Here is a 25,364-nt window from a genome sequence, read left to right as displayed (position 1 = left end):
AGTATTCTCGTGTACTTGTCATCTTTCTTTCAACTTGGACAGTGAAATCGATGGGGTACTGTGCTACTTTTCTAGGGTTGTGGTTACTGAAGGGAAGCGTTTTGAAGCAAATACTTCATTCTGAAATCCAAGTATTTATCAAAATGCTAAAGCTTGCTTTTAAGATGTAAATTTTAAGCCAAACTAGAAATTGTTTCTATTTTAAGTTTTACTTGTTTTCTTTATGCAGTATTATCATGGAAGGTGTAGTAATTCACACTTAATTATGTGATTTTTCTGTACTACAATATTAAATATAAAAAGTGTTGTGTATTTTAAGGTTCTTAACTTTTCATAAAATTTAAGTGAAACATATACTTAATGTGGGTTTGGGTTTTTATTTTATTATTAAACTCTTGTTTTCCATGCTTTCTCTATACTGAAGCAATCAAGCTATTTGTATGCTGGAGAGACGAGAGAAACCGACTCCAGATATGTTTGGAGAGCTACTACAGAATGCCAGCACTATGGGAGACCTGCGAAACTGTCCAGTTAGTATCCTTAGTTTTCCTTTTGGGGGACAGACGGACAGGACAGAAGAGGTTTAGTAGATTACACTGATGTGTACCTTTAACTCATGAGCATTTTCAAGGTTTAGCTCATCACAATCATAAAAAGGATAGGTAAGAGAGTTTTCTTTGCATTTGAATTCAGTACCTCTCAGTTGTTTAATGAAGGAAGGGGAAAATCTACTGATATTGATTGCTTCTTTGACTAGACACAAGTAGTGAGAACAGCAATAGACATAGTATTTGGATGGAAACTAAAAGTGAATGTTTCAGTTAGAAACCGCAAAAAAAGGTGATGAGGGGGAATAAGTTGGAAATGCTTATATTCCTCCCAGGGAATGGCAACGCAATCCATTCCTGTTCAAGCCTGTTTTGCTGCTGGAGGTACCTATCATATGTTTGCTGTTCAACTTCAGTGAGAGTTGGTGAGGCCTCCAACACTAGCATTTCATGAAGCCGTAATCATGCTGCTTTCATCCGATGATGAAAGTTTTGGGATCTTACCTAAAGAAATAGAAATGACAAAGAATTTGGTGGTTGTATCTTTTTGTAGGAGACATCTGTCTGTTGACAGTGGTTTTGATTAGCTAGGCTTTCTAGAACAGTGTTCCCACAGTTCATCCAGTTTCTCTGGCGATTATTTCTGTTGAGGGTAGTGTGCTTCATCTGTAAGAATAGCATGAGAAGAGAAGTACTTATTTCTTGTAAAATCTTTTCAGCAGTACCATGCTATGGCACAGATAGCAGAACTTTTGTACCAGTCACTGTAATCATGTGTAACAAGATCAGTTGTTTTGCCTAGATAAGCTTCCATTCAACTTCATTACTACCTTTCAGTTGGAATAAATTGTACTGTTGACCAAACTGCTGTACCTGCAGCATGCAGCCAAAATGTTGGTCAGAGGGAAAGAGAAAAGGACTGCCGCTTCCCACTGCCAGAGAATATCCTGATAGTGAACGGCTTATAGACTACACAGTATATCTGCAAGAGCTATGCCAAAGGCAGGAATCATCACAGAAAATTTGAAGGAGTATTGGTTTGTTTTTTCTGAATGAGATTTGCTGTTCAGAGTGTGGGAGATATTGACCAGAAAGGGTAGGCTATAGTTGTTGTGAGTGATGACTGGCGTTTAACCACTTAAAAACAATTACTGCATATGTCCAGTTCATAGTCACAGGCTGCTATGCTTAAAAATGTTCCGTTCTGCTATGCAGTAAAAGTCTGACAAAATTCAGCTGAATTAAGTCTGTGTATCAGTTGGGTTAAGAAAAATAATTTTTTTTCATGTAAATATAAAATGATTTTTTTTTTTTTTTTTTTAAATCAAAGGGCTTGATTTCTAAAGCAAGAGTTTGATATCTTGTTCTACCTCTTAATTTGAGTATGTCCAGATCCAGGGCTTTAGATAAGTATGCAAGAAGAGTTATCATCAAACTTTTTTTACATATTGATTAATAGGTAGGGCAGGAAACAGCTGCATAATTGCTGCTTCATGTAATGCTACTTTTAGATGCTTCACCAGTCCTCAGTGAAGCAGTACAGGCTCTAACAGGAATGACTTGTGTGCCTGTTCCCCGGGGACAGTGTAAGTATTTCCATTTTATCCTCCCCACTTTCTGTAGCTTGTAACTCTGAAACATTCACTTTTTAGTCTTCATCGAAACGTTATTTTATTTTTTTTGAATATTGGCAAATAGCGGCTCACTTACCTGAATAAAAGAAATAAAGATATTGTATTGTTGTTTAAAAGATTCATATGAGTCTAGCAATTTAATAACCAAAGCATGGGAAACTTAATAGAAAGACATTCTTTGTCAGGGTGAACTGCTATTTAACTGTGAAATAATTGGTTGGATAAAAATGCTTACCAGTACTTGCTGCCCCTTTCTTTTTCTATTTGGATAATTTTTCTGTTGAGGCTTAGCTAAGGGTGGCCTAAAAGTAATGCAAGGGAAGCTTTTTATCAGGATGCCATATTCCTCCTGTCTTGTAGAAAAAGCTGATGTTAGCTAGCTGAAGCAAAGAAGACAACTTGAGAGTAAAATAGGTTTGTTGTGATGTAGTCCACAGGAATGCTTGTACTTTGAATGACCCTTGCAAAATGTGTGAGAATATAGTCATCTTAATATTAAAACCTCATATCTACATTTAAACATCACAGTCCTCTACCTGTAAAATAAGCTGTCTTCATTGCCTTGTTGTTAAGCTTGTTTTTCTGTTTTTTTTTTTTTAATTTTTCATTTTTGTTTCTCATCGATAATTGGGACTGAAATTCTGGTTAATTTTCTAGATTGCTGTGGGGAAGAAATGCTTTATGATCTCTTCCCTGGTTGTAGTGTGAGGAGTGATTATATCTAATTGTGAAACTGGTCTCTGTAGAGACAAGAAACCATTCTCAGTATGAAAATGGTTTTTTTTCTGGAATCTTGCAGAGGTGCCTTTGTGACCTGCCACAGGGGGAGAGTGAGTGTTGCAAAGGGACTTTGTCATAGTTGTGTCATGTGTCCGTCCGTGTGTCCCCCGTCCGCCCCGTCCCCGTCCGCCCCGTCCCCCGTCCCCCCCCCCCCCCCAAAAAAAAAAAAGGATAATGCACTGTTTGCTAAAATTACAGTGATAATCTCTTAATTCAGATAGTGAACTTCTTTCATGATGCTTTAAAGATGCCCACAATTCCAACAGGTGATGGATTGGAAGGACCACTGAGAAATGTCTTAGCTTCACATGCAAGCTTATCTCTGAGAAGTAGTGTGGCTAGAGAGTGAGGGGAGACTAGCCAGTCAATAAGCACTGGTAGTTGTTTAAAAAATAAAAAATGGGAGGGGAAGGGAAAGAGGAAATAAGAAATGAAGAATTGCTATGGATTAGTAAAGCACCTCTGATTCTCCTGATCTTCCAGCTGCTGCTCTCATATTTATATGAATACTGACCTAACTATCCTGTCTAAGATGAAATGCTTGAGGTACCTTGTAGAGCAACCACCCAATTTTAACAGCAAAGCAGCACCTTGAAAGTTTTTCTCACGCTGTCATATAAAGGATCAGTCTCTGTAAATATCACTTTTAAACGGAGATTCTGATCAAAAGAAAGTGATCTTTTCCTCCAATTCCTAAGAATGTTTTGGGGATCTTTCATGTATGCCTGCTTATCTTTTTTTAAATAAGCATACTTTTGCACGATACCTTTTAATCATTATCAGTAGTATGAGGAAGAATCAGCAGTGTTCACTTTAAAGCTTGCGAATACCAGATAGTCTTCATAACATTCCTCATCTGTGACATAAGAAGCTCGTATCTTGACACTGAGCATATTACATCTGCTGTGTTTCACCACCACCTCTCCGAAAGCTGTACTTTTGAAACTTGTACTTGTTAGTGCCTTGCCCTAACATCATAATAAGAGAAGTATCATATTCAATGTTTTGTTTTATTTATATCCTCAGAGTAACTGTGGGGAAAAGATCCGTATTCGTCGTGTGCTGATGAACTCTCCACAGATCATCACTATTGGCTTGGTTTGGGACTCGGACCACTCTGATCTGGCTGAGGATGTGATTCACAGCCTGGGCACTTGCCTTAAACTGGGAGATGTGAGTGTTTTCTGTTTTGATACTACCTACAAACACAGTCTTTCTCATGGTAGCCTATAGTAGCGGATTGCAAAAAATACAAGTCGCCATCTTCACCTTTTCGGTGTCCATAAATAGAGGAATAGGCAGATCTAAGGATCTGACCTGTTTCTGAATGCTTCACAAAACCGGTGAAACTACTAGTGTAATTGCATATTCCTGAATTTCTGAAATGACTGAAAATGAAAAATTACTTCAGGGAAAAAAAAAGCTTGTCTGAATCAAAAAATATTTTCAAGTGCAAGGAAATTTTGCATTGGGGTCTGTGCTCTTTCTATGAAAATACGTATGTACTCTTTCATTTTGAAGAACAGAAGTTTATTTCTATTTCTTTTGAAGATAAAATATAGTCTGGGGTTGTTTGGTTTTGTTTTGGTTTTTTTTTAACTTCTTTAAATCCTCTTTTCTTTGAAGTGTGTGGTTGTAACACTTAAGAGTTATTTATAACTGAGCAGTCTCTGAGAGATGATGGCTGGCACTGTGTGATTGAATGATAGATTAAATTAAGTAGTGTTTGGGATCTGGAGGTTTGTCCCCCAGAGGATTCACTTACTCTACAGTAGCTGATGCTTTAGAGCTGAATTATTGGAATACCAAATTGTAGCTGTGTCTCACTGTAGCTGTGTCTCACTGTAGCTGTGTCTCACTGTAGCATTGAGGTATTACATTAAAATAATTAAAAAAAATATATATACATACATACATTAAAAAATGCATTGGCCAGTGCATAGTGTACCAAAATTAGTGCAAGCTAATGGAAATGTGGTTATGAAACAGTGTGGTCCTTGCATAGTACAGCAATAATGCTCTAAAAAATTAGGCCTGTGCATTTTTAAATAAAGTATGGCCAATTAAATAGTCAGAAAACAATTTTTTCTGTGTGCTGAATTCTTTTGACCTAGTAATGTCTTCAGTTCATCTTTTATGTGGTGTTGTCATAAATTTGTCTTTGCTTAAGTCAGAATAAATGCCAGCTGTTCACTGTCAGAACCGCTTTGTTTCTACAAAGCAAAGAGGAATGAATGTTTTAAACAGTATTTGATATAATCAGCAAGCATGACACAGAGAATACAAATTTTCGGCATAGAATCACACTTTAAATTCTGAAAAGGTATTATAACATTGGTGTAAATGTCCTCCTTAAAGTACAGCCACAGTCTCCAAGACTCACTCGATTCTTGAGCATCTACTGAGTTGGTAGGAGCCTGTTCCTGGTCTATGTCACTGGTTTTGCTTAAACATCGATTAATTAGTTAAGTATTTATTGCCTTTTCTCTATCTCCTGAAGTAAAAACCTGACACCTCTTCATAGTACTTTGAGGTCTTCAAACACAAAGCAGTATGTAAAATTCTGGGCATTTTATTAATTTCTCCTATCATTTTTCTTACCTCCCTTCCTGAAGCTCTTCTTCAGAGTAACTGATGACAGAGCAAAACACTCAGAGCTGTATTTGGTGGGAATGATCTGTTACTATGGAAAACACTATTCTACCTTCTTCTTCCAAACTAAAATCCGCAAGTGGATGTACTTTGATGATGCTCATGTCAAAGAGGTGAGAAAATAATGTTTAGGAAAATAACCTGATAGAAATTTGTTAGCTACTTGTGTGTAGATCTGTACTGTTTTCTATAGATTTTGAGAAATTTTGGCTGTTTTTCCACTCAAGATCCATAACTCTGTTGCTCCTTTTTCTGAGTGAAATAAAGCGTTCTCAAAAAAGCATACCAGAAATCTCAGAAGCCCTATTCTTAGTTCTGTTCTGTTGGCTGCCAGTCTTGCTTTTATGCTGTTGTTTGAAAACCTACAGTTTGCTTGTGCACACAGCTAACATACATCTTCCCCTTGCTGACAAGCGGTATAGCTATTTTGTGCCTGCTTTTTGGGTTCTTTGCTATAAGTATCTAGATGCCAGTCTTCCCTAGTGGTTGCTGCCAACAACAAATTTTCTGCTGCTTATGTTTGTGCGCTTTTTTTTTTTTTTTTTTTGGGTCTGTGTCCCCTTTTCACCAAGCATGAGGTCTTTGATATTAAAGATACCAGTGCTGGGATTTTGGCACACCGTTACTACATGCCATTAGTGTGTTTGGCATTAGTTCACACCATTCTCCTTTTATTCCTTCTAGTCATGGAAGCACAAAGATGAGAGAGGAGAGTTTTCTCCTGTATTTATGCCAAGCACAGTCTCAAAGGGAAAACTCTAATCCTTGCGTTTGTTCACAGTCACATTTCCCTACAGCAAAACTTTGCCAAGGATAGGTACTGCAGTGCTTTAGTAGAATACTCATGTATGGAGCAAATTTATTGTTCAGTGTGTTAGGGGAAACCTGTATTAGTACATGGGGAAGATTTTTGAGATTAGTATAACTATATGAGTTATTGCCTGGCCTATCAAAATGCTTCCACAGCAGAAGTATTCACACACCAAAGTGCTTAGCTTTGACTTGAATTTGCTGTCATGCTGTTGATGGCTTTTATTGTTCATTTTGTTTATGCTAATGGATGGATTAAGAAATTTTGTTAACATTCTTTTTTTTTTTTGACTGATGCAAAGTTAGAACATTTCAGAGGATGAAAAGCTTTTTATGGAAAAAAGAATCTGAAAGGGAAGGATTATTTTTTGTGGTCTTATTTGTAGCAGGAATTGTAATTTGTTTAGCTGTAAGATGGTGAATACCTTGATTTTAGTTGGGTTGGTTCCAGGACGTTGCAAAGGTGTGTTCTTGACCAGCTGGTGTTACAAGTGGTAACTTTTTTCTCAAATAAGGTGAATCTCAGAAAGAGGAATGGAAATGCCAATTTTAAGAGACAGTTTACTTTATTACATTTTAGAATTCATATCCCTTTTTGATGTGTTTTCCAACATGTGACCAGCAGTCAGAGTTTTCTTGGTGAGTCCAGTTCAATGCTAGATGTAGAAGGAGTTAAAGAACGTCAGTGGAAAATCAAACTCTGAAAGAAGTACGAGGAAAAAAAGAGCACTTATTACAGAAAATGATGACAGAAAACCTTTCTTGTGCATTTTTTTGTTGTTGCTTTTAATTCAGATTGGTCCAAAATGGAAAGACGTTGTGACAAAGTGCATTAAGGGTCATTATCAGCCTTTGCTGCTGCTGTATGCAGATCCAAGAGGAACTCCAGTGTCAACACAAGACTTGCCCCCTCAAGTGGATTTACAGCAATATAGCAGGACTTGCTATGATAGTGAAGACTCAGGTAGGCAGTCTGGACTACATGCCTTATACCTTTATGCTGTAATGCTGCATGTGAAAAGTTTTTCTTCTGTTTTGGGTGTGTTTTTGTTAGCAGGGGTCCTTGTTGCTTGTCAAAGCTGATCTAGAATTCTGAAGAGGACTTCCAGTGTTTCACCTTTGAACCCCTCTCTTAGTCCAAGACTCTGATGGTTGTTTGGGTAGTAATCTTTTCCAAAAAGGTTTGGAGAAAGAAACTAGGGGGGTGGGGGCGGGGAAGGGAAGTGAAGGACCTGTTGTGGCATGGATGTAGAGAGGAACAATAACTGATGACTTCAATGACTGAGTTCGTAAATCCATCAGCAGTTTTAACAGGAAGGGAAGGAGAGCAGAGATGCACGAACACGTAAAATTAAAGGAAGCTGCAGAATTAAACTCAGGAGGGAAGTTAGGGAAAAGAAACATTAAGGAAATGTCATAAATGAGTCCTTTGCTAGGATGGTGAAGGGATGTGGGGGAAGGGAAAGAAACCTGTTTTATAAAAAAAAAAAAAAAAAAAGACACACAGAATCAGTGCAGCTTATCTTCAGCCTTTGGCTTGTCTTTTACCCAGATAAAGCAGTGCAACAGATACGAACTGATTTGTGGGAGACTGAAGGGGAAAGGGTTGGCAAAGGTTTATGCCTATAGATCCTGTTTACTTCTTCATTTTTCATGGTCTGTGTTGCATCAAAAAAGATCTACAGCTATAGATTTGTAGCACTTAATATCTCAGAGGCCTTCAACACATTGCTGCTTCCTGAATTCTTTGTATTAATGGTAGTCTATTGAATTAGAAAGGTATGTCCAAATAACGTTCTTCAGAGGTTAGAACTTGGTCTGCTTAAGATCCCAGTAGTGGTCTGAACAGGCTGTTGGTTTACTGAAGTTCTGGATAATTTTGGACGTTTAGTCACACCATTGGCGGTTGAGGCCTCATTTAAAGAGGAATAGATAAATTCTGAGAAAGATATGCAGTTGCAATCCAGATAGGGTGAAAATAAAAACTGGATCTAAGTTTATATTGTACTGGATTTGCAAAAGAAGATTGTTTCTATTTCTGGATGTTTGCAGAGAATATCCTGAATTAGAGACAGGTCTATAAGTTGCCAGGAACAGCAAGGCGAGACTAAACCCAGAAATACAACCTTTCTTCCAGCATTTTAGCCTATTTATACAACTGTAATTCCAAGAATATTTCATGGTTTTCCTGGCCAATAGCTTTATGCTTCCTGGTCAATGAATCTGTAGAGAACATCTGATGTCTCCTATTGTGTTAACAGTCTACCAGTATTGAAATAAATCTCCAACTCCTCTTAAAATAAATGCTAATAAAAACACTGGTAAGATGACCTTCGCTTCTCAGTTGACAAGATGCCTTGCAATTTATAAACCTATCTTCCTGTTCCCAAAAAAAAAAAAGGGGGGGAAGTCTGGAGGAGGGCCTTCAGTGCTATATATCAGTTGTGAGCACTTCTACAAACTTCAGGTCAATATACACTGTAAATTTGCCTTGCTATTCTGCTGGTTGATCTTCAGGAAATACACAGATAACCCTTCTGCTCATTGTCTCTGCAGTATCTAATATTATTGTGTTTTGAAATTACTTCAGGAAGCTGAATACAAAAATATATATATAAAAAGGTGTTTCCTTTCAGATAAAATTCAGAAGGCTGTAGCGAGTAACCTGCTCTTTCATTTCAAAAACACTTGGTGAGCCTTCAAGGCTTACTGCTGTAGTCTGCAACATTCAACATTGGTACCAAGCTCTTGAGAGAATTTGTGAGATCCTGTACGTTGAAGTGCCAAGAGAAATCATACCCTACACATTTCCCTGTCAAATAGTGAATTATTTTCTAGCCTTGTTGATATCCAGACTTTTCTACCCTAATGTATTTTTTTCAGAATGGCCTTTTTGTCTCTCACTAAGTGTAACTACAGCTTCTTCTGGATTCCTCAGTGTTACCAGATATCCACAGCCCATAACTCAGAAATGAATAGAAATTCCTTATTCTTATGTTGTTAATCACAATATTGTACCGGAACTTTTGTCAAGGGAATCTGATAAATGCATCTAATCACATCAAGATCTGATACTACAAATTATGGAGGAAAGATTGTCAAAGGTCTGCTACGAAATGTTGTGAAGCTAACTGCAAACAACTCAATGTTTTTGATTTTTCTGTTGAATAAAGACTTCAGTTTACAAATTATTTTCTAGTACTCAGTTCCACAGCACTGATTCCTGTTGCCTACATTCACCTTTCCTTCTGTGACTGTCATCTCTGTTAACATCTATATTTTGTATTTCTTTAGATCAATAAGATTTTTAACCAGTAGGGAGACGTTTCTGACTTCAGAAGTTGTTAGGCATCCTTAAACAGAGCACCAACTACAGGACTTGCCCTCACCAAAAATGTGGAGTGCCCTCAGGCTGAGTGTTTGCGATTAAACATAAGAATTACTTTCTTCTTTAATTTCTTTTTTCTTCATTCATTTCTCCACTGAGGAATGAGTATGAAATTAATATCCTGTATATTCAGGAGTGTATACATCACATATATAAAATGGCCAACAGTCTTCAAACTGTTGATATTTTTAATTTTATGTACTGAAAGTAGTGGGAGGAGGTTGTCTTTTTCTCCTCTTTTAATGAGTTTAGGAATTACTGTACTGAAGTTGAATCATGATGCTTCATCCTTTTCAGTATCCCACTTGTGCAGTGGAGCAATGCTAGCTTCTTGAGAAGGAGCAAGTTGCTTTGCTTTCATAATATAATTCCAGTATAAAGTTTTACTAGATAAGCTTTTGATTCATAATAGGTGAAATGTGTTAATTATTATAACTTGTGATGTTCTTGTTACCTTATTAATATTTTGTACTCGATTAATTTTTTAACTTCGACTTCCCCTGAAGCAGTGTATTTCATATTTTAATTACACTTGACAGTGCCAAAATTTAATAAAGAATAATTTCAGTGTGGTACTAATGTGTACTTTCAGTCCAATGGACGTAGTTTAATTTTGCATAATAACTCCAAATTTATCAAATCTTTTTATCAGAAAGAAATAAAGGTTTGCAAAAGGAATGACACTCTCTCCCCCCTTCAAAAGGAGTGGAACTTTCCCATGAGTTCTAGTGTCCTTGAATCTGAGTTTGTATGTTTGGTACTCTGTTTTTCTGGTAACTTCTGTGTAGTTTCCTCTGTTCCATTCCTGTTGGGTTTTTTTTTGTTGTTGTTGTTGTGTTTTTTTTTTTTTTTTTTTTTTGCCTCTCCTGACTTTTATAATAGCCCAAAAAGGTTGAAATTTGTCATTACTTCCTTGACATTGCTTCCTTCCCTAGGGAGAGAACCTTCCATCTCAAGCGATACCAGGACAGATTCCTCTACAGACAGCTATCCTTATAAACAGGCGCACCATGAGTCTGTGGTCAGTCACTTTTCCTCTGACTCGCAGGGGACGGTCATCTACAATGTGGAGAATGATGCAGCTTCACAAAGCAGCAGGGACACAGGTAGCATATACAGTTATGTCTGTGTGATCATTGTCATTAAATATGATGACTGCAGTGGATTCCAGTGAAAAATCTCTATATATACAGCCTATAACAGAATAGTGAACAATGTTTAGTATCCTAAATGTTTTTGGTTTGTAATGAACCATTGGAATTCACAAAAAATAAATGTAATTTTAAATGTCTTTTTGACATTTAGACTTGTATCTGTATCTGTATTTGACATTTGACATTAGACTTGTATCTAGCCAGACAAATATTTACAGACATGTTTTCTGTTATCCACAATCCCACCTGCTCTCTTTGTTATATAATTCTGTAAGTTGGAGTCTGTTGTACAGTGCCATTGTACAGTTTGGTAGGTGTTGCGTGTGCTACTACTCATCTACAGGCAGTTACTTCATTTCAGGAGTTGCAGCTGTCTGGGAAAGGCACTTTCATCACCAGAATCTCCCATACTTGAGCACTCCCCTTTCTATGTAAGGGGGTGTTGGTAGTATTTACTGCACCAGGGAGGAGCATAAGATGATTTCTTGCCTGTGCCATGGAAGCAAGTTAAGTGAGAATCTGCAATGAGAAGACAATCTGTATATATATTCCTTCAGGCAGCTGAATAGTCTGCCTGAATACTCCTTAGTTGAAAAGAGGTTAACTGGAAGTCTGAAGGCCTAGATGTCCTTTATTATTCATGCGCAGTGACTCTAGTCAGCCTGTTTCTGCATACAGTACTAACTTCTAACATCCCTTCTGAAAAAGTAATGCATGAGTTAAGATCAGACTTCTTACGCGTGAGAAATATGATCTGCTAAGTCTGTTTGAAAAGTTACTTTATTGTGCCTTAAATAGACTTTCTAAGAAGACATAACAGTTGAATCAGCAACTGTTTGTTGCACCAGAGCGTCAACAGCTGTTGTACCACTTTATCCCTTTAGTTGCAAAACAGTTGCTCCCTTGCATTGTGACGATATATGTGCATTTGTTTTATTTGAAACAATCTCTATGTTACAAATATTTTTCATATCAAAATCCGGAAAAAATGTTTTAAGTCCGTTTCCTTCAGTGCTCTTTCATTTTTCCATCAGAGGTCCAAGTAACTGTAATACATGATTTTAGATAGCCTGACAGTACTTTTAATGTTTTAGCAAATACTTAACACTGTAGGTTCCAGTCATAGTCCTAGGTAGAGTGTGAGAAAGAAGGGAAAGTTGGAGCAGAATTTGAGTGATGAGGAAACAAAATTTATGTTGATCTTCAGAGTACAAAGACGACAAAATTGAAAATGCTAGTGGAATATTGTTTATATAGTCTGCGAAAGTGGCACAGAGTTTATTGGATTAGGTTCCTCCCTGCAAAACTTGCCATGCAGAAGTCAGCAGAAAAGGGAGGGTAGGGGGATGGTTGCAAACATGTAAGCATGAAGTTCAGCATGTAACCTTTTGTTCTGTCATTTTTAGTGACTTTCTCCTTTTCTTTTTCTTTCTTCTCCTACTGATTCTATCCTGTGTTACTCCCTTCAGCTTAGCCTGTCTCACCACGTAAATTCAGTTGTCCTCATCTTCCCTGATTCAGCCTTAGCTATAGTCAGTCTGTCCCCTTAGCTAGCCACTTGTCTGGGCATTCCCCCCCCCCCCCCCCCCCTTTTTTTTTTTTTAAACCTACCCAAAACCTTTCCAAAAAAGTCAATCTGCCAACTCACACAACTGCTCAATCATCAAATGCTGATCCGTGGGGCTATAAAGAAGCCATCCACACTGACCTGTCAACTGAATCGTTCTGGGCAAGAGCAGGATTCTTCATTTAATGGCCATTTACCCACTACTCCAGCCCAGAAAATTATGGACCCTATTCCACATCGTCCTCCGGGGAAGGACCACCATTGGGTCGTATGACCTCAGGCACCGGGGTACTTCAGAATGGGGGCATGAAGAGTGGCTGCATAAGCCCTCTCTTGCTCCTACCAACCTGTGCTGCTGAGAAAAATGTGCGTATTCTGGCTGCCCTATTCATGCAACTGAGATTTCAGTGGGAGGGAGTAGGGGGCGTTCTGTCTTAACCTGTCTGATTTCATTCTCTTCTGTAACATATTCTTAGACATGCACACAACCCCTACAAAAACAAACTTTTCCTTCGAATATTACTTTTTGCTTATGAAGCCATTCCACCTCTGGAAGATGAGGTATTTAAGTGATACATTCAGCAAGGGACACCTTTTAAGTGTATGATTGGGCACTCAGACAGAAATCCTGGCTTGTGATTTTAGTGAATAAAAAAAAAAAGTGTAAAGTGTTAACTAATATTCTTGGGATTATATTTCCTATATTCATGCATTATGTTGGATTTAATCTTTGTTCCAGAGGGTCCAGATAAAGACAACGAAGCCTGTGTCCTGCAAACTTTTGATTCTTGGCATCTCCTCTATGGCTATTAAATGTCCAGTGACAATAGGACAAAATTTGCAATTTATGAAAAGGGGAGAAAATATTTATGCAAAGCTAGCAGCCTTCATTCTACAAGGCTAAGTTGGGCTCTAATTAGTCTATGCAGACCCTAAGCTAGCTCCAGCAGAACTAAGTATCTTTAAATAGGTTTCTGTTACAGTACTTGAAGGATGCTAACCAAGCACTCCCTATCAGGTTGAAAGAACTTTGGGCTGAAAAATGTTTTAGAGAAGTTGTACACTCTGAAGTGAAACATAAACCTCTTCTATCTTGAGGGGAGCCACTACAAGGTATAAGATAATGCTGTTCTTTCAGTCCCTAAAAGATGTGTGACAGTCCATGCTGTGAAGGAAAAAGAAATTTCTCCCAAAGCACTGATGCATGCTCAGTCACCTAAATGCTGCACATCTTCTATCTTCACTGCCAACATTTCTCTTTCACTTCCTTAATTTCTTTTCTCTTATATAATCTGCTTGTTTCTAAAGAATTTGGCTACAAAAATCATTCTCCACTTTGCAAAATGAATAGAAATGCGAGTCTTGTGTAGCTTGCTTTTTGTTCTTTGGGTTCCTTCTCACTCATTTATTGTAGTATCTTTGTAGCAATTTTAGTTGAAGGTACAATTTTATGTGCAAAATCTGCTTTAAATGTTGTTGATTTTTATGTTAATTTCTAGAGAAGGGGGAAGGCTCAGAACAGCCAGCTATGTAGTCTGGGGGCTGTTAATCCACTCTTGGGTAGTAGGGATTTTCCTTTCCTATCATCCTATGCAAGGTGAAAGTTGGTGATACAGAGGTTAGAGAAAAGTCTTTGTAGTTTATTCATAAATTCCCTTCTTATCCTGCATCTCTGCTTGGGACTACTCACGTGAGTAAAGCCATGTGTGTGTTTGTACTTGCAGGTTTAGGACTGTGAATGTGTGAGAACCATAAAATTAAGAAAAGGCAATATAGAAATCTTGTGATGTCAAATACTCTTAATTCACATTTGATGTGAGGAAATGGGGAATAAACTGCATGCAAGAGACAACATTAGCACTCAGACTTATGAGGTGTAGTAAGGGAACGTTGTTGTGTGTCAGCTGATCCATGTTGATGGTTTGTGTGTATGCTCTTAGCTTGTGGCAGATGTGAATTAGCTGGCTTAGCCCTTGAGAGCCAGCTGAGGCTTCTTCACTGTAGACTAAGCTAACTCAGGTTACTTAGTATTTGCTACAGGCGAAGAGAGTGCAGATGGATAGTTAGTGTAGAGCAGCTGGTGATGTGCGGTAATTTATTACCTGGTAACTCATTCATGTGTTTGAGTCTTCATTCAACAGAGTAATGTCGAGCAAGTTGTCCTCAGGATTTTTGTGTTCATGGCCATTAAAACTGAAAAAGTATTCAGACAGCAAGAAAGTGCTGTCCTTAGACTATTAGAAGACATGGCAGAATCAACTTTTTCCTCTCCCTGTGGATGAGCTCTGATTAAGCAGAGTCCTTGGAGGGGCTGTGTTGCTCTCTTATGACCTTAAAAATGGAACACTCTCCCCAAGACAAAACCAAAAACTTTTGGATACAAAAACTTACCCAAACCTGCCAGTTAGCATTGCAGCATCTGCAGCTCCTAAGGGCAGGAGAACCCTGCTGCTCTTAGCACACAGAACACTCTGTCCGAAGGCTCTTGTCATCTCTACTGTGTTCTTCTGTCCTTTCAGGGCACCTGACTGACAGTGAGTGCAATCAGAGGCATGTTTCCAAAAAGGGCTCGCTGGCAGACCGCAAGAGGAGTTCTAGCCGGTCTCGGAGAAAAGGAGATGAGGCTCAGTCATCAGGATACCATAGTGAAGGCAAGAGATGTTACTTTATTTCAAATATCAGTATCTCTTTCTGCATGTTTTTAGGATCCTCAGCGTGTACATGCATTTCCCTCCTTGTTTCTTACATCTTTGTCTGTATTTTGCCTGTCTTTGCTTTTTTCTTTTTTTTTTTTGTCTTTTTTTTTTGTTTAGGGGGTGTTGGTTGGGCTTTTTTTAATTTTGCTGTGGGTTTTTTTTGTTTTTGTTTTTGTTTTTTTTTTGCTTTTGAAAGTCTGCATGAAGATGCTGCAAGTAGTGCTGCTAGTTTAATCTGAAGTTATTTTTGTGCCTTTTGCTGTCTCTATAAACTGCAGGAGAAACCTTGAAGGAGAAACAAGCCCCCAGAACTGCCCCCAAACTATCCAGCAGCACCAGCAGGCTGAGGGAATTTAAAGAGACAGTGAGCAATATGATCCACAGCAGACCACAGCAGATTTCTCAAACCATGCAGAATTCCCCTCGTGGAGGGAGTAGTGTGGATCAAGCAGAAACACGACCCTCAAAAAGCCTGTCTGTACACTCTCGAGACTGGGAAGTGGAGAGTACCAGTAGCGAGTCTAAATCCAGTTCGTCTAGCAGGTACCGGCCAACGTGGAGACCCAAAAGAGAGTCTCTGAATATAGACAGCATCTTCAGTAAAGACAAGAGGAAACATTGTGGCTACACTCAGCTTAGCCCGTTCTCTGAAGAGGCAGGTAAGAGTTTGAGAAGAAAGATGTATTTCAGCATGTTGTGGAATTTATAATCCTCCACTATCCAGTTTTGTTTAAGTAAAGTAGGAAAGTGAAATTTCGAACATGGCATTTAGGTCAGTGGTGAGTCGTGTCCTTGAAGGCTAGTTTCTGTGTGGGTACTCATGTTTCACAAATGATACTTCTTTTGCTTTCTGTGTGCTAAATTTCATGTGTAAGGAAATAATAAGGGAAATGTTACGGTCTGCACTGCTTAAATGGACACAGAGCTAGACTGCTAAGTATCTGGAAGTTCATCCTGTGGAATGGCCTTTTGTATTGGTCTTTTTTTTTTTTTTTCTCTGGCTCATCATGGTATTTTTGCATGATGGCTCAGGCTATGGTGGGGCAAGTACCTTGTGTGTCAGTGCTAAGTTCTTGTTGTGAGGATAAGAGCCTGGCAGCCAGTGATGATTTATCTAGGACCATTTTACACCATAGCAGCTATGCAACTTGTGTGTAGAGATTTTGTCCTCGGCTTTGCTGGTTTTGAAGGTAATAAAATCTATTGTGAAACAACTTTGGGTATCTTGTTGCCCCTGCCCCAGCCCCCTGCTTCCCTTTCCCCAGTCTGCAAATGAATGTAACAGTTATTTTGCTCTCTTTCAAGAGGAGGGTACTCCTGAAACTGTAAAGGGTGCAGAGAGCAGTTTACCAGTTCCTGGGGTTTATGCTATTATGCTACAGGAGCTGCTGCGCTCCCATCTTGAGTGCTTGAAGGACAGAGGTTTGTGTGACTGGCAGTAGAGTTGTGGTTAGCGAGGATGCTGTCGCAGAAATTTGGGGGCCTGGAGGGAGGGAGGGACAGATGATGCAGACTAGAAGGAACTAAAGGTTGAAAAGAATTGCGAAGCATAAAGAAATACATATAGGGAAGATGAAGGGAGAAGAGAACACAGCTCCAGGGAAGGAAGCAAGGGGAGCAAACAAGAGGCAAGTGGGAACACACAGTGAAATCAGTAAGGAAGAATTTTAAAAAAAAAAAAAAGATGAAAAGTTTTCCTGTCTTCTATGAACTAATGTTATATAAGCCTCATCAAATCGTTAGTGGCAAAATAAGCAATGTAAGAAGTGCAGCATTTGAAGTAGATATGACAGAGTACAGTAACAAATATAAACTGGAAATACAGTTGGGTATACTGTAAAATGATCTTGTACAAATACAAATTGTTTTGGGGAGGAAGGGATTTTCTTTCCGGACTTGATTGTTACTTGAGGGGGAATATGGTAAGTTATACTAAAGGGGAGAGATTCAAAAATAAATTTGTTGAATAGACTATTGCTAATATTAATAGGAATGCTGTAAAAATATTGGGATTTTTTCTGCTTAATATTGCTAGTTTTACACTAAATTAAAGGCAGCACTTCTGGTTTAAGCATGGTTGAGAAGCTAACATATATATAGATGATTTGCTGGTATTGAAGCTTGCATCTTCTACCAAGCTGTATTCTTTTGTCTTGACAGGTAAAGAGCTTATTGAGAATGAGGTGAAGGAACACACTGTTCAAGAAACAAGATCAAGCCAGTCAAATGTCAGATACAAGCGTGGTGTGCTAGGCCGGGGCACCCAACATCATATGGTGGATCAACATCCTCATCTAATACAGAGGATGGAGTCTGGCTATGAAAGCAGTGAACGCAACAGCAACAGCCCAGTTAGTCTGGACATGCCCTTGTCTGAAAGCTCAAGCACCCACAGGTAGATTTCAACAAACTTCATTTTTGGAGTGATTGAAGTCTTGAGTTCTTCTTTTGTAGTTACATAAAGGCATAGAAGTTTTCTTTTTTTTCTTTTTCTTTTTTTTCCTGTAAAATGCAGAAATGTAAATTACGTTTACAGAAACGTAAAGGGGAGAAATAGAAGGGAAATAGGAATCTGAGTGAGTTTGATTCCTTTTCTTGTGAGTATATTGATAGCTCACTGCGAGGGAGAAGGAAAAGAAATGGGATTCAGTTGATTGAGAAATGTTGACTAAAATGATGCATCTGAAATAGTCATACCCTTAGTCTGTGATTTAAAAACTCAACTAAGATACCAAACTTCATGCTTGTCCTTTGAACAGCTCATAGACCTTTTTGTTTCAGTTAAGCCACTGCTTAATAGAAGCCTTGTACAAAATGAGAAATCAGTAGTCTTGTATAGAAATCTTTGACATTTTCAGTTTGAGAGGTTCATTGAAGTCTTGCAAGACACTTGGAATATTTCTGTGCAAAAATAAATAGGCGGCATGATGTGTTTCTCTCCTTGGCTTAGGAAGCTTCAGGCAATCACAAGCTGAGACTGTTTATGGCCATAATAGTAGATTTTCAGCTGTAAGAATCTGTTGAGAACAGCTATCAGACCCCAGTTTTAATATGCATTGCATACTCTTATGGAGGAGATTAGAATTATTGTTGTCCCCCTTGTTAACTTTCTCTTTCCCTGTTTCTCCCAAGATTTTCTTATGCTAGACTTTTTTTTTTTTAATGAAATTAAAATGCAAGTATATTTAGGTGATGATTTAAAAAAAAATATATCATTTCTTCTGGAGAGATTACTCAAATGGTCAACTATAATTACTCTCTTCTTGGAGGGACGTTCATGTGAAACGAGCAGGTGGATTGGTTCCTGCCTGGCGTAACATCCCAAAGTCTCACAGTAGCAGCATCTTGGAAGTGGAGTCTACATCATCAATTGGCAGCTGGGCAAACAGCCCACACACCATTGGAAATGGTAAGATACACTTCCTTGCTAGCAGTGATTTTGCAAGGTAAATTGTATTGGAGTTGTCTTTTACTTTCTGGATCTTTATCTTCACAATGAAATTGAGGAGAGGGAAAAGAAAACATTGAGGAATGTAACACAGTTTTACAAGATATGACTTACAAGATTTACCAAGGGGGTGTTGCAAAAAACTTTGTTGGAAAATTCCTCTAATCATGTTGCTCTGGCATCTTTTTTGAGTACTGACTTAACTGATCAAGTAAAGCTATTTTTTCCTATTCTTTCCCATAACTCAGTATTCTGCCATCAGTGGAAAACATATTCCCAAGCATAGCTCATAATAACTTAGTAGGATTGACGAGTCCTGCAAAGAAGCTCATAATGCTATACAAAATTCAAAATTGTCAGAAATTAGAATGGATATTTACAAGATGTTTGGGCTAAGGCTGAGCTTTTCTGCAGATACGTGTTCTGATTAGGTATCATTGTGAGCAAATACTTTATTCCAGAGAATGTCTGAGGAAGGGAAAGGGAGGAGAGAAGACACTTTTTGAATACAGGTCATAGTTGAAGTGAGAATGATGACTGATTGATTTCTGCTGTGTTGACTAGGATATTGATATGCTTTATTTTCCTCCCATTTTCATCTGCTTATGCTGTTAGATGAAAAGCATCTCAGTTGGAATCCATTTTACTTAGTAAAGCTAATGATCTGGGTAATTTGACATAGCATTATTTACAAATTATAAGCACAGTAAGAAGCCTCAAGATTTCAGCATCAGCTTAGGGTTATCTCTTCCAATGACTCTGTTCTGTTTGCTGTTTCTTGGGTCAGTGAATCTACGGATGGGCTGTGCTGCAGGGGAGCTTGAAGCAATACTGCAGTATTTCTGCCAGTCGCTGACACAGAGAAGGCAATTGGAAACCAAATGGCTGGGGCAGGCTTTTAAAAGTAAAACTTAACAAAGCAAAATCTGTGATCTGAAATTCTGTAGTCTTTGCTTGGTCAGTCTGTTATTTTCTAATGTTAATTGTATTCTCTATTAATATTTCTTTGTCTTTTAAGGGATACTTTAAGAGATTTTACTATTTAAAAAAAATTTTTTTTTTTTTTTGGAAGGTGGGGAGATGTTTGTCCCTTTAAAGAGTGAACTGGATGAATTGCAAGAGGAGGTGGTAAGGAGAGCGCATGAACAAGAACTACGCAGAAAAAGAGAAAAGGAAATGGAGGCAGCAATGGGCTTTAATCCCCGTCCCAGCAGGTTCATGGATCTAGATGAACTGCAGAATCAGGGTAACTTTTTGAATGCAGTATATTTGCAAGTTGTTGTGCTGGAGTTTTTTTGAACCTTTGAACTTAATTTCCTGTTGTAAGTCTCTCTCTCTTCCCCCTTCCATTACAATTTTGTACCTTCAGTTAGTGAAAGACCATCAATTTCAAACCTGTAGGATAAAAAGAAAAAGTTTGGTATTTTGACCAAATTCCTTCTTAAATGTGACAACAAAGTAATGCAGAGGTGTTTTTAATATATTTGCATCTTTCCGTTTTTGTGTGGTGATATGCACCATTACTAGTATTGATATATAGATTTAGTTACAAGGCTTCAACCAACATCTTGGAACGAGCAGGCCTGTTTGTACCTTTCAGACACCTCAGGTCCACCCGCAGCATAGCTTGTCCATGTAGGCCATTATTTTGTCTCTGGTAGCATCACTGCCCTAAGCAATTCTGCTTGTTCCTGCCCTTGTACTTTCCACTCTTTCTCCCTGCCCAGCTGTGTGGCCACAGCACAGGGATGGGAACAAGTACTGTGGCAGGCTTAAGCTGGATCTAATGTTGAAAATCTGAGCTGGGTTTAGCTTACATATCTTTTCTAAGGAAAAAGAATTGGAAAAAAAAATTTAAAAAGCCAAATACTAAGTGTGATTGTCTTTTCCATGACTCCTCATGTTTCTGGCAGGGGATGACAGCAGAAAAGGTTTAATTGGAAGGATGGAGCTGCAGCAGAGGGAACTGGGTCACAGGATTCACATGTAGTGCCTTCCTTTTAGCCCTGAACTTTGTTTTAGCCCTCAATCTCCATCATCCAGTGAGGGGAGTCAGAGAAGGGGGATGAAGTGCACTGACCTAGTAGAGAGTGAAACCTGAAGCCCGGTAGAGCATTTAACTGGGTAGTTGTTGGTTGGTCAGCAGAGCCAGCGATGGTGTAGTGAACACCTATGCTCTGCTCCCACAAATGCATGCATGATAGGGGCAAATCCATTGTGGCCTCCTGTGTTGCCAGGCCTCCATGCGTCCCCATCCTGCTTGCTCAAACCTGTTGTAGATAAGAGTTGAGGTGCTGGTTTACTGCTACAGGACAGAGAGGAAGGAGAGGAGCACCCCACAGCAATGCCAGCTCTGGGCACAATACAGCCAGTGCTCTGCAGCCTACAGTCATGCCAACTGCTCAGCAGCCAGAATGTCACTGTGCCAATGGCAGCTGAAAAATACGATCTCTATGAGAATGTCTGACTGTGGGAATGTTTTTATGATTTTTGCTGACCATCAGTGAGCTGCTTAGTTAACCTTTACAGTCCTGCTGTGACCTGCCAGTAATCAGGTGAAAAATTCTGATGTACCAGAGTAGATGGTTATCTCTTTTATTAGTATTAGTGTTTACTTTTGTAACATAAATGCTAATGATGTAAAAATTGAAAAGTAAACCTCTCTTGTTGAGCGTGAGGATGTTGTCTTCCCTGCTTCTCCTGCCTGAAAGAAAATAGCATATTCTCTAAGAAGTTACCTCTCTTTGATCTCTTGTTGTATTAGTTGGTAAACACAAAAATTGCTTAGCTTTTCCTTGTTAAAAAGAAAGTAAGCTAGAATAATGCTTAATAAAAAAAAAAAAACCTTCAGTAGAACCTTTGAGGAGTTTACAGGCATTGACTTGAGATCTCAGAAAGTTTTTGTTTATTCCTTTTAAGCCTTTCCCCACCCCAGTCAGAGATGTAATAGCTTAACATTAACAGACTGCTTGACTGCCTGGAAGGCTTGCTTGTATGCAGAACTCCAGAACACTTGTGACTCATTTTCCCTCAAGTAAACTACTAAATTCATGCAAAGAAAGCTAACTTTAGTATACTGGCCTTGATTACAAGCCTCAGTAGCCTTGATTTTGAAACTGAATGTGCTGCTTGATTAACTCACTGCTCTAACTACTCTTATTTCTCTCTGCAGTGCTTGCTTTTCCTGTGAGTTCTTTGGGGTTTATGGTATAAGAGAGTTTGTGTTTGCCATCTGTGCACGAGGGTGTTGGGGAGCAGGCCAGGCCATAGCATATGTTATGCAAGTTGAGAAAACATAATTTATTGTTGGCCAATTAAGATATTTATTTTCTCTACCACAATGATAGAGGCATTCCATTAAAAAACCCCACCCCTAAACAAAACAAAAAAATCAAGTTTTATTTTCTCTTTTCCCCTGCCTCATGTGAATGTGTGCATTTTAGTGCGTAACTTGCATAATGCCTGATAGGTGAGACCAGATTGTTTGGGCATTTCCTCCTCTCAGAACTGGATATCCTGATGCCAGGACACAGTGTTTCATGTCTTTTTTTTTTGTGTCCAAGAACGATTTATCCTTCTCTTCTCCAACACTGTTTTATAAATTGTTACAAAAAGAATCCTTGACAATTGTCCCTTTCTTCTCAGCCTCTTACACATGTGTTTTTCCTCCTAAAGCTGCAAGACTGTTGGGTTTTCATATTCCATATGTCTCTTTCAGCAGTTGAGTGAATGCACTGAACACATGTTGTAGAAGTATTTTGTGCAGGCATTTACACTTGCACTTAAGTCTGAGTTTTTTGTTCCCCAGACATCTCAGTTGTCTCAGTTTGTTTCCATTTTGTATGGAAGTAATTGGATATTTGAAGAAGAGACAGATGATTTTTGGCAGGGGACTTAAGATAATGTACAAGGAAAGCCCTGACCTGCTATATTTCTTTTACTGATATATTTTGGTTAAGGTTTAATTCTAAATTTAGATTAATTCCTACTTGACGGAAGTAATCTGAACTGACTCTGTGATATTTCTATACCATCTTTTGTACTGATTTATACTGAAAATAATATAATAAGCCAGTACAACTATCTCAAGTAAACAAAATTTAAGGAAAAAGTCTGGTTCACATTGTTTTACTGTGTGGATGTCAAGCATATCAGGGTGCTCAAGCTATACTTCTGCTTAGGGAAGGTTAGGTGGTGCGGTCTGGGATATGTGCAGCCTCTGCGAGACTCCATATGTGGAAGAATTTGGCAATCATGAATGGGATGAGGGTAAGTGAGGGTTCTGCAATGAATGAAACCAAAATGAAGGGTGATGCCCATTGCAGGGAGGAGTGATGGCTTTGAGAAGTCGATGCAGGAGGCAGACTCAATCTTTGAAGAGTCGCTGAATCAGGAGCAGAAGGGGGATTGTGCTGCAGCTTTGGCTCTCTGTAATGAAGCTATATGTAAGTAACTCTAACTGCCTGAGCTATTGCGCTTTTGACAGTTTACTAGTATCATAGAAAAAAGTCTGAAACGTTGAATCACGTTAAATGGCGAGGTAATATGTAATCCCCAGTAATGTGGGGATCCAGCTGGTCTTTAGGAACGTGCAGGGAGACAGAATCTTTCCTTTTTTTTCAAGCATTCCCTTTTGGGGGTTTTAGTCCTATTCCTCTCCATCTCTATTTTCTTCATGTTTGCATCGTTTTTGTTGTCCTCTCCAGCGCTATGGCAGTAACAGCACTGGGGTGCTGATGTGCCCTTTTTGGTGCTAAATGGTGCATTTCAGCAAGCACCTGGTAGGTAACTCCCCCTGCCACTCGGTCCTCAATTAACAATTTTTCCCAGTCCTCAGACCAAATTACAAAGGGCATTAAGCTCCCCTGTTTCTCATGGAAGGTGTAGCATAGGAGGAAAATGGTAGCCCACTCTTGAGTCATCTGGATTAACAGAAATGAGCTATGCTGTACCTGACTTTCATGAAGAAAAAAGCATTAGGACATTGAAGTGCTTAAATGCATTGTGACCTTTGAGAATGTGTGCTATGTGATTTCATTTTATTTTTGGTCTTTTTCCATTATGACTGGCTGGCTGTCTCACCCCATGCTCCTCTCTGTCTGTATAGAATGGCTGCAGATGGAGTGGGTAGCTCCTGTGCATTTGCGTTTAGAAATTGGCTCTTACGGACTGCGGAATAAGGGGCACAGCATACAGCTGTTGTGATAGCTCTATTAGCTTCCATTCCAGCAAGGTATATGCTGAATCTCAAATCCAGCTGGGTATTCCTGCACATAAAGGGAGTCCCTGGTATGGAGGATATAGGAGAAGGGTAGGTGACAGAATGAAGCGTCAATGTGGTAGGGTTGGAAAGAGCCTGTGCGAAGGGGATGAGAAGTTGGGCTTAAAACATGGACAATTTTTTTTTTTTTTACTTTATTTTGGTTTAGTTTCAATTAATGTGTTTGGACACCTGGCTAAGCTGAATGTGCATTAATGGAAACAATAGCATCCTTGTGAACTCTTTTGTGGCAGTATTTGCATGGTCCATGTTTTATGTTCTTGCTGCATCTTTTTTCTTTTTTTTCTTTTTCAATTTTATTCCTTTTTTCTGTTTGTTTTCTGCTATGTTTTCTTTTGCATTTTAGCTAAACTAAGACTTGCCATGCATGATGCCAGCGCTAGCACTCACAGCAGAGCCCTAGTCGATAAGAAGCTGCAAATCAGTATCCGAAAAGCCCGGAGCCTCCAGGATCGCATGCAGCACCAACAGCCACCGCAGCCGCTGCCGCCGCCAGCCTGCCACCCACCACAGGGTGGCACCATGGCCCAGTCTACAAGGTAGTCCAAGTATATCACCTAGACCCAGACCTAAGCTGCATCTATGAGCAGTGCAGTCTGGAAAGAAATAGTAAACTATATGTATTCCCCTGGATAGTTCAAATTCTGCAGTGTTACTTCCTATTCCTTTCTTCTAATATAAGATGGTCAGCTACCCCCCACCTTTTTCTTTCCCCCCTAGTCGTCATAGAATAGTTCAATGTGCACGTCTTCAAAATGTGATCTGTGACAGAGAATTGTAGCAGTCAGTGCCTGGCAGCATTGATATTTTATGCACCGAGGGAAAGAATACAATAGATGATAACCTGGCTAAAAAGGGGATGTGTGTTAGGATGAAATTTGCAACTGTTTACCATCAGGAGCAGTTTTGGGACTCAAGTCAGTAAAATAGAGTGTACTACAGTAAAAATCTTGCTATAATTGCTTTTATGTTGGGAACAGCAACCAGCGTGTTTTAGTGCTCTGTAGTTTGAAAAGTGTCAAGTACACCAATCTTTTCTTTCTAGTCCAGTTCTCTAGTGGTGCACTGGTACAACTCTTGGATCCAGCTCCTGATTCTGTCACCTTGATTACTCTCCCTGATGCTGTATCATTCTTCATTTTCTTCCTGTGCTTCCCAGCATCCTGTAGCCTGGCTTAGCAGCCTCTTCAGTGTCTCTTCATGATTCTTTCTTCCATACTGACTTTAACTATAGCATAATTAACTCTCTGCTGTAACTGATCCTTTCTTCCTACCCTCTTTAGCATGCAGCTTAATCCTTATTTCTTAACCATGCCGTTCCCTTCTAGCACTAGACCATCCCTATCCAATTTCTAGGCTGTTTCTTGAACTGTTACTTTTCTTCCCTCTCCCCTTTCTTACATGTT

The 25,364-nt window shown here is 38.9% G+C and overlaps 1 protein-coding gene across 6 annotated transcripts in view; it reads left to right on the top strand.

Annotated features, from left to right (window-relative positions):
- The window catches only part of USP54 (ubiquitin specific peptidase 54), a 107,455-nt gene that overhangs the window by 70,816 nt on the left and 11,275 nt on the right, over window positions 1–25,364 (top strand). For 3 of the 6 annotated variants that reach the window (XM_075505093.1, XM_075505095.1, XM_075505094.1), the window contains 12 exons: window positions 425–530; window positions 3,989–4,135; window positions 5,578–5,727; window positions 7,220–7,388; window positions 10,748–10,918; window positions 15,053–15,184; window positions 15,508–15,888; window positions 17,390–17,624; window positions 18,499–18,638; window positions 19,750–19,923; window positions 23,003–23,122; window positions 24,305–24,497. In XM_075505093.1, the coding sequence (XP_075361208.1) occupies window positions 425–530; window positions 3,989–4,135; window positions 5,578–5,727; window positions 7,220–7,388; window positions 10,748–10,918; window positions 15,053–15,184; window positions 15,508–15,888; window positions 17,390–17,624; window positions 18,499–18,638; window positions 19,750–19,923; window positions 23,003–23,122; window positions 24,305–24,497 (2,118 nt within the window). Of the gene's footprint in view, window positions 1–424; window positions 531–3,988; window positions 4,136–5,577; window positions 5,728–7,219; window positions 7,389–10,747; window positions 10,919–15,052; window positions 15,185–15,507; window positions 15,889–17,389; window positions 17,625–18,498; window positions 18,639–19,749; window positions 19,924–22,858; window positions 22,951–23,002; window positions 23,123–24,304; window positions 24,498–25,364 lie in introns of those variants that run through there. The other 3 variants (XM_075505096.1, XM_075505097.1, XM_075505098.1) reach the window with 3 other exon arrangements.

The sequence above is a fragment of the Mycteria americana genome, chromosome 6, assembly GCF_035582795.1.
Source record: "Mycteria americana isolate JAX WOST 10 ecotype Jacksonville Zoo and Gardens chromosome 6, USCA_MyAme_1.0, whole genome shotgun sequence".
Classification (NCBI taxonomy): Eukaryota; Metazoa; Chordata; class Aves; order Ciconiiformes; family Ciconiidae; genus Mycteria; species Mycteria americana.
The sequence above is the reverse complement of the archived record's forward strand: the minus strand, read 5'-3'. Positions and strand labels throughout refer to the sequence as shown.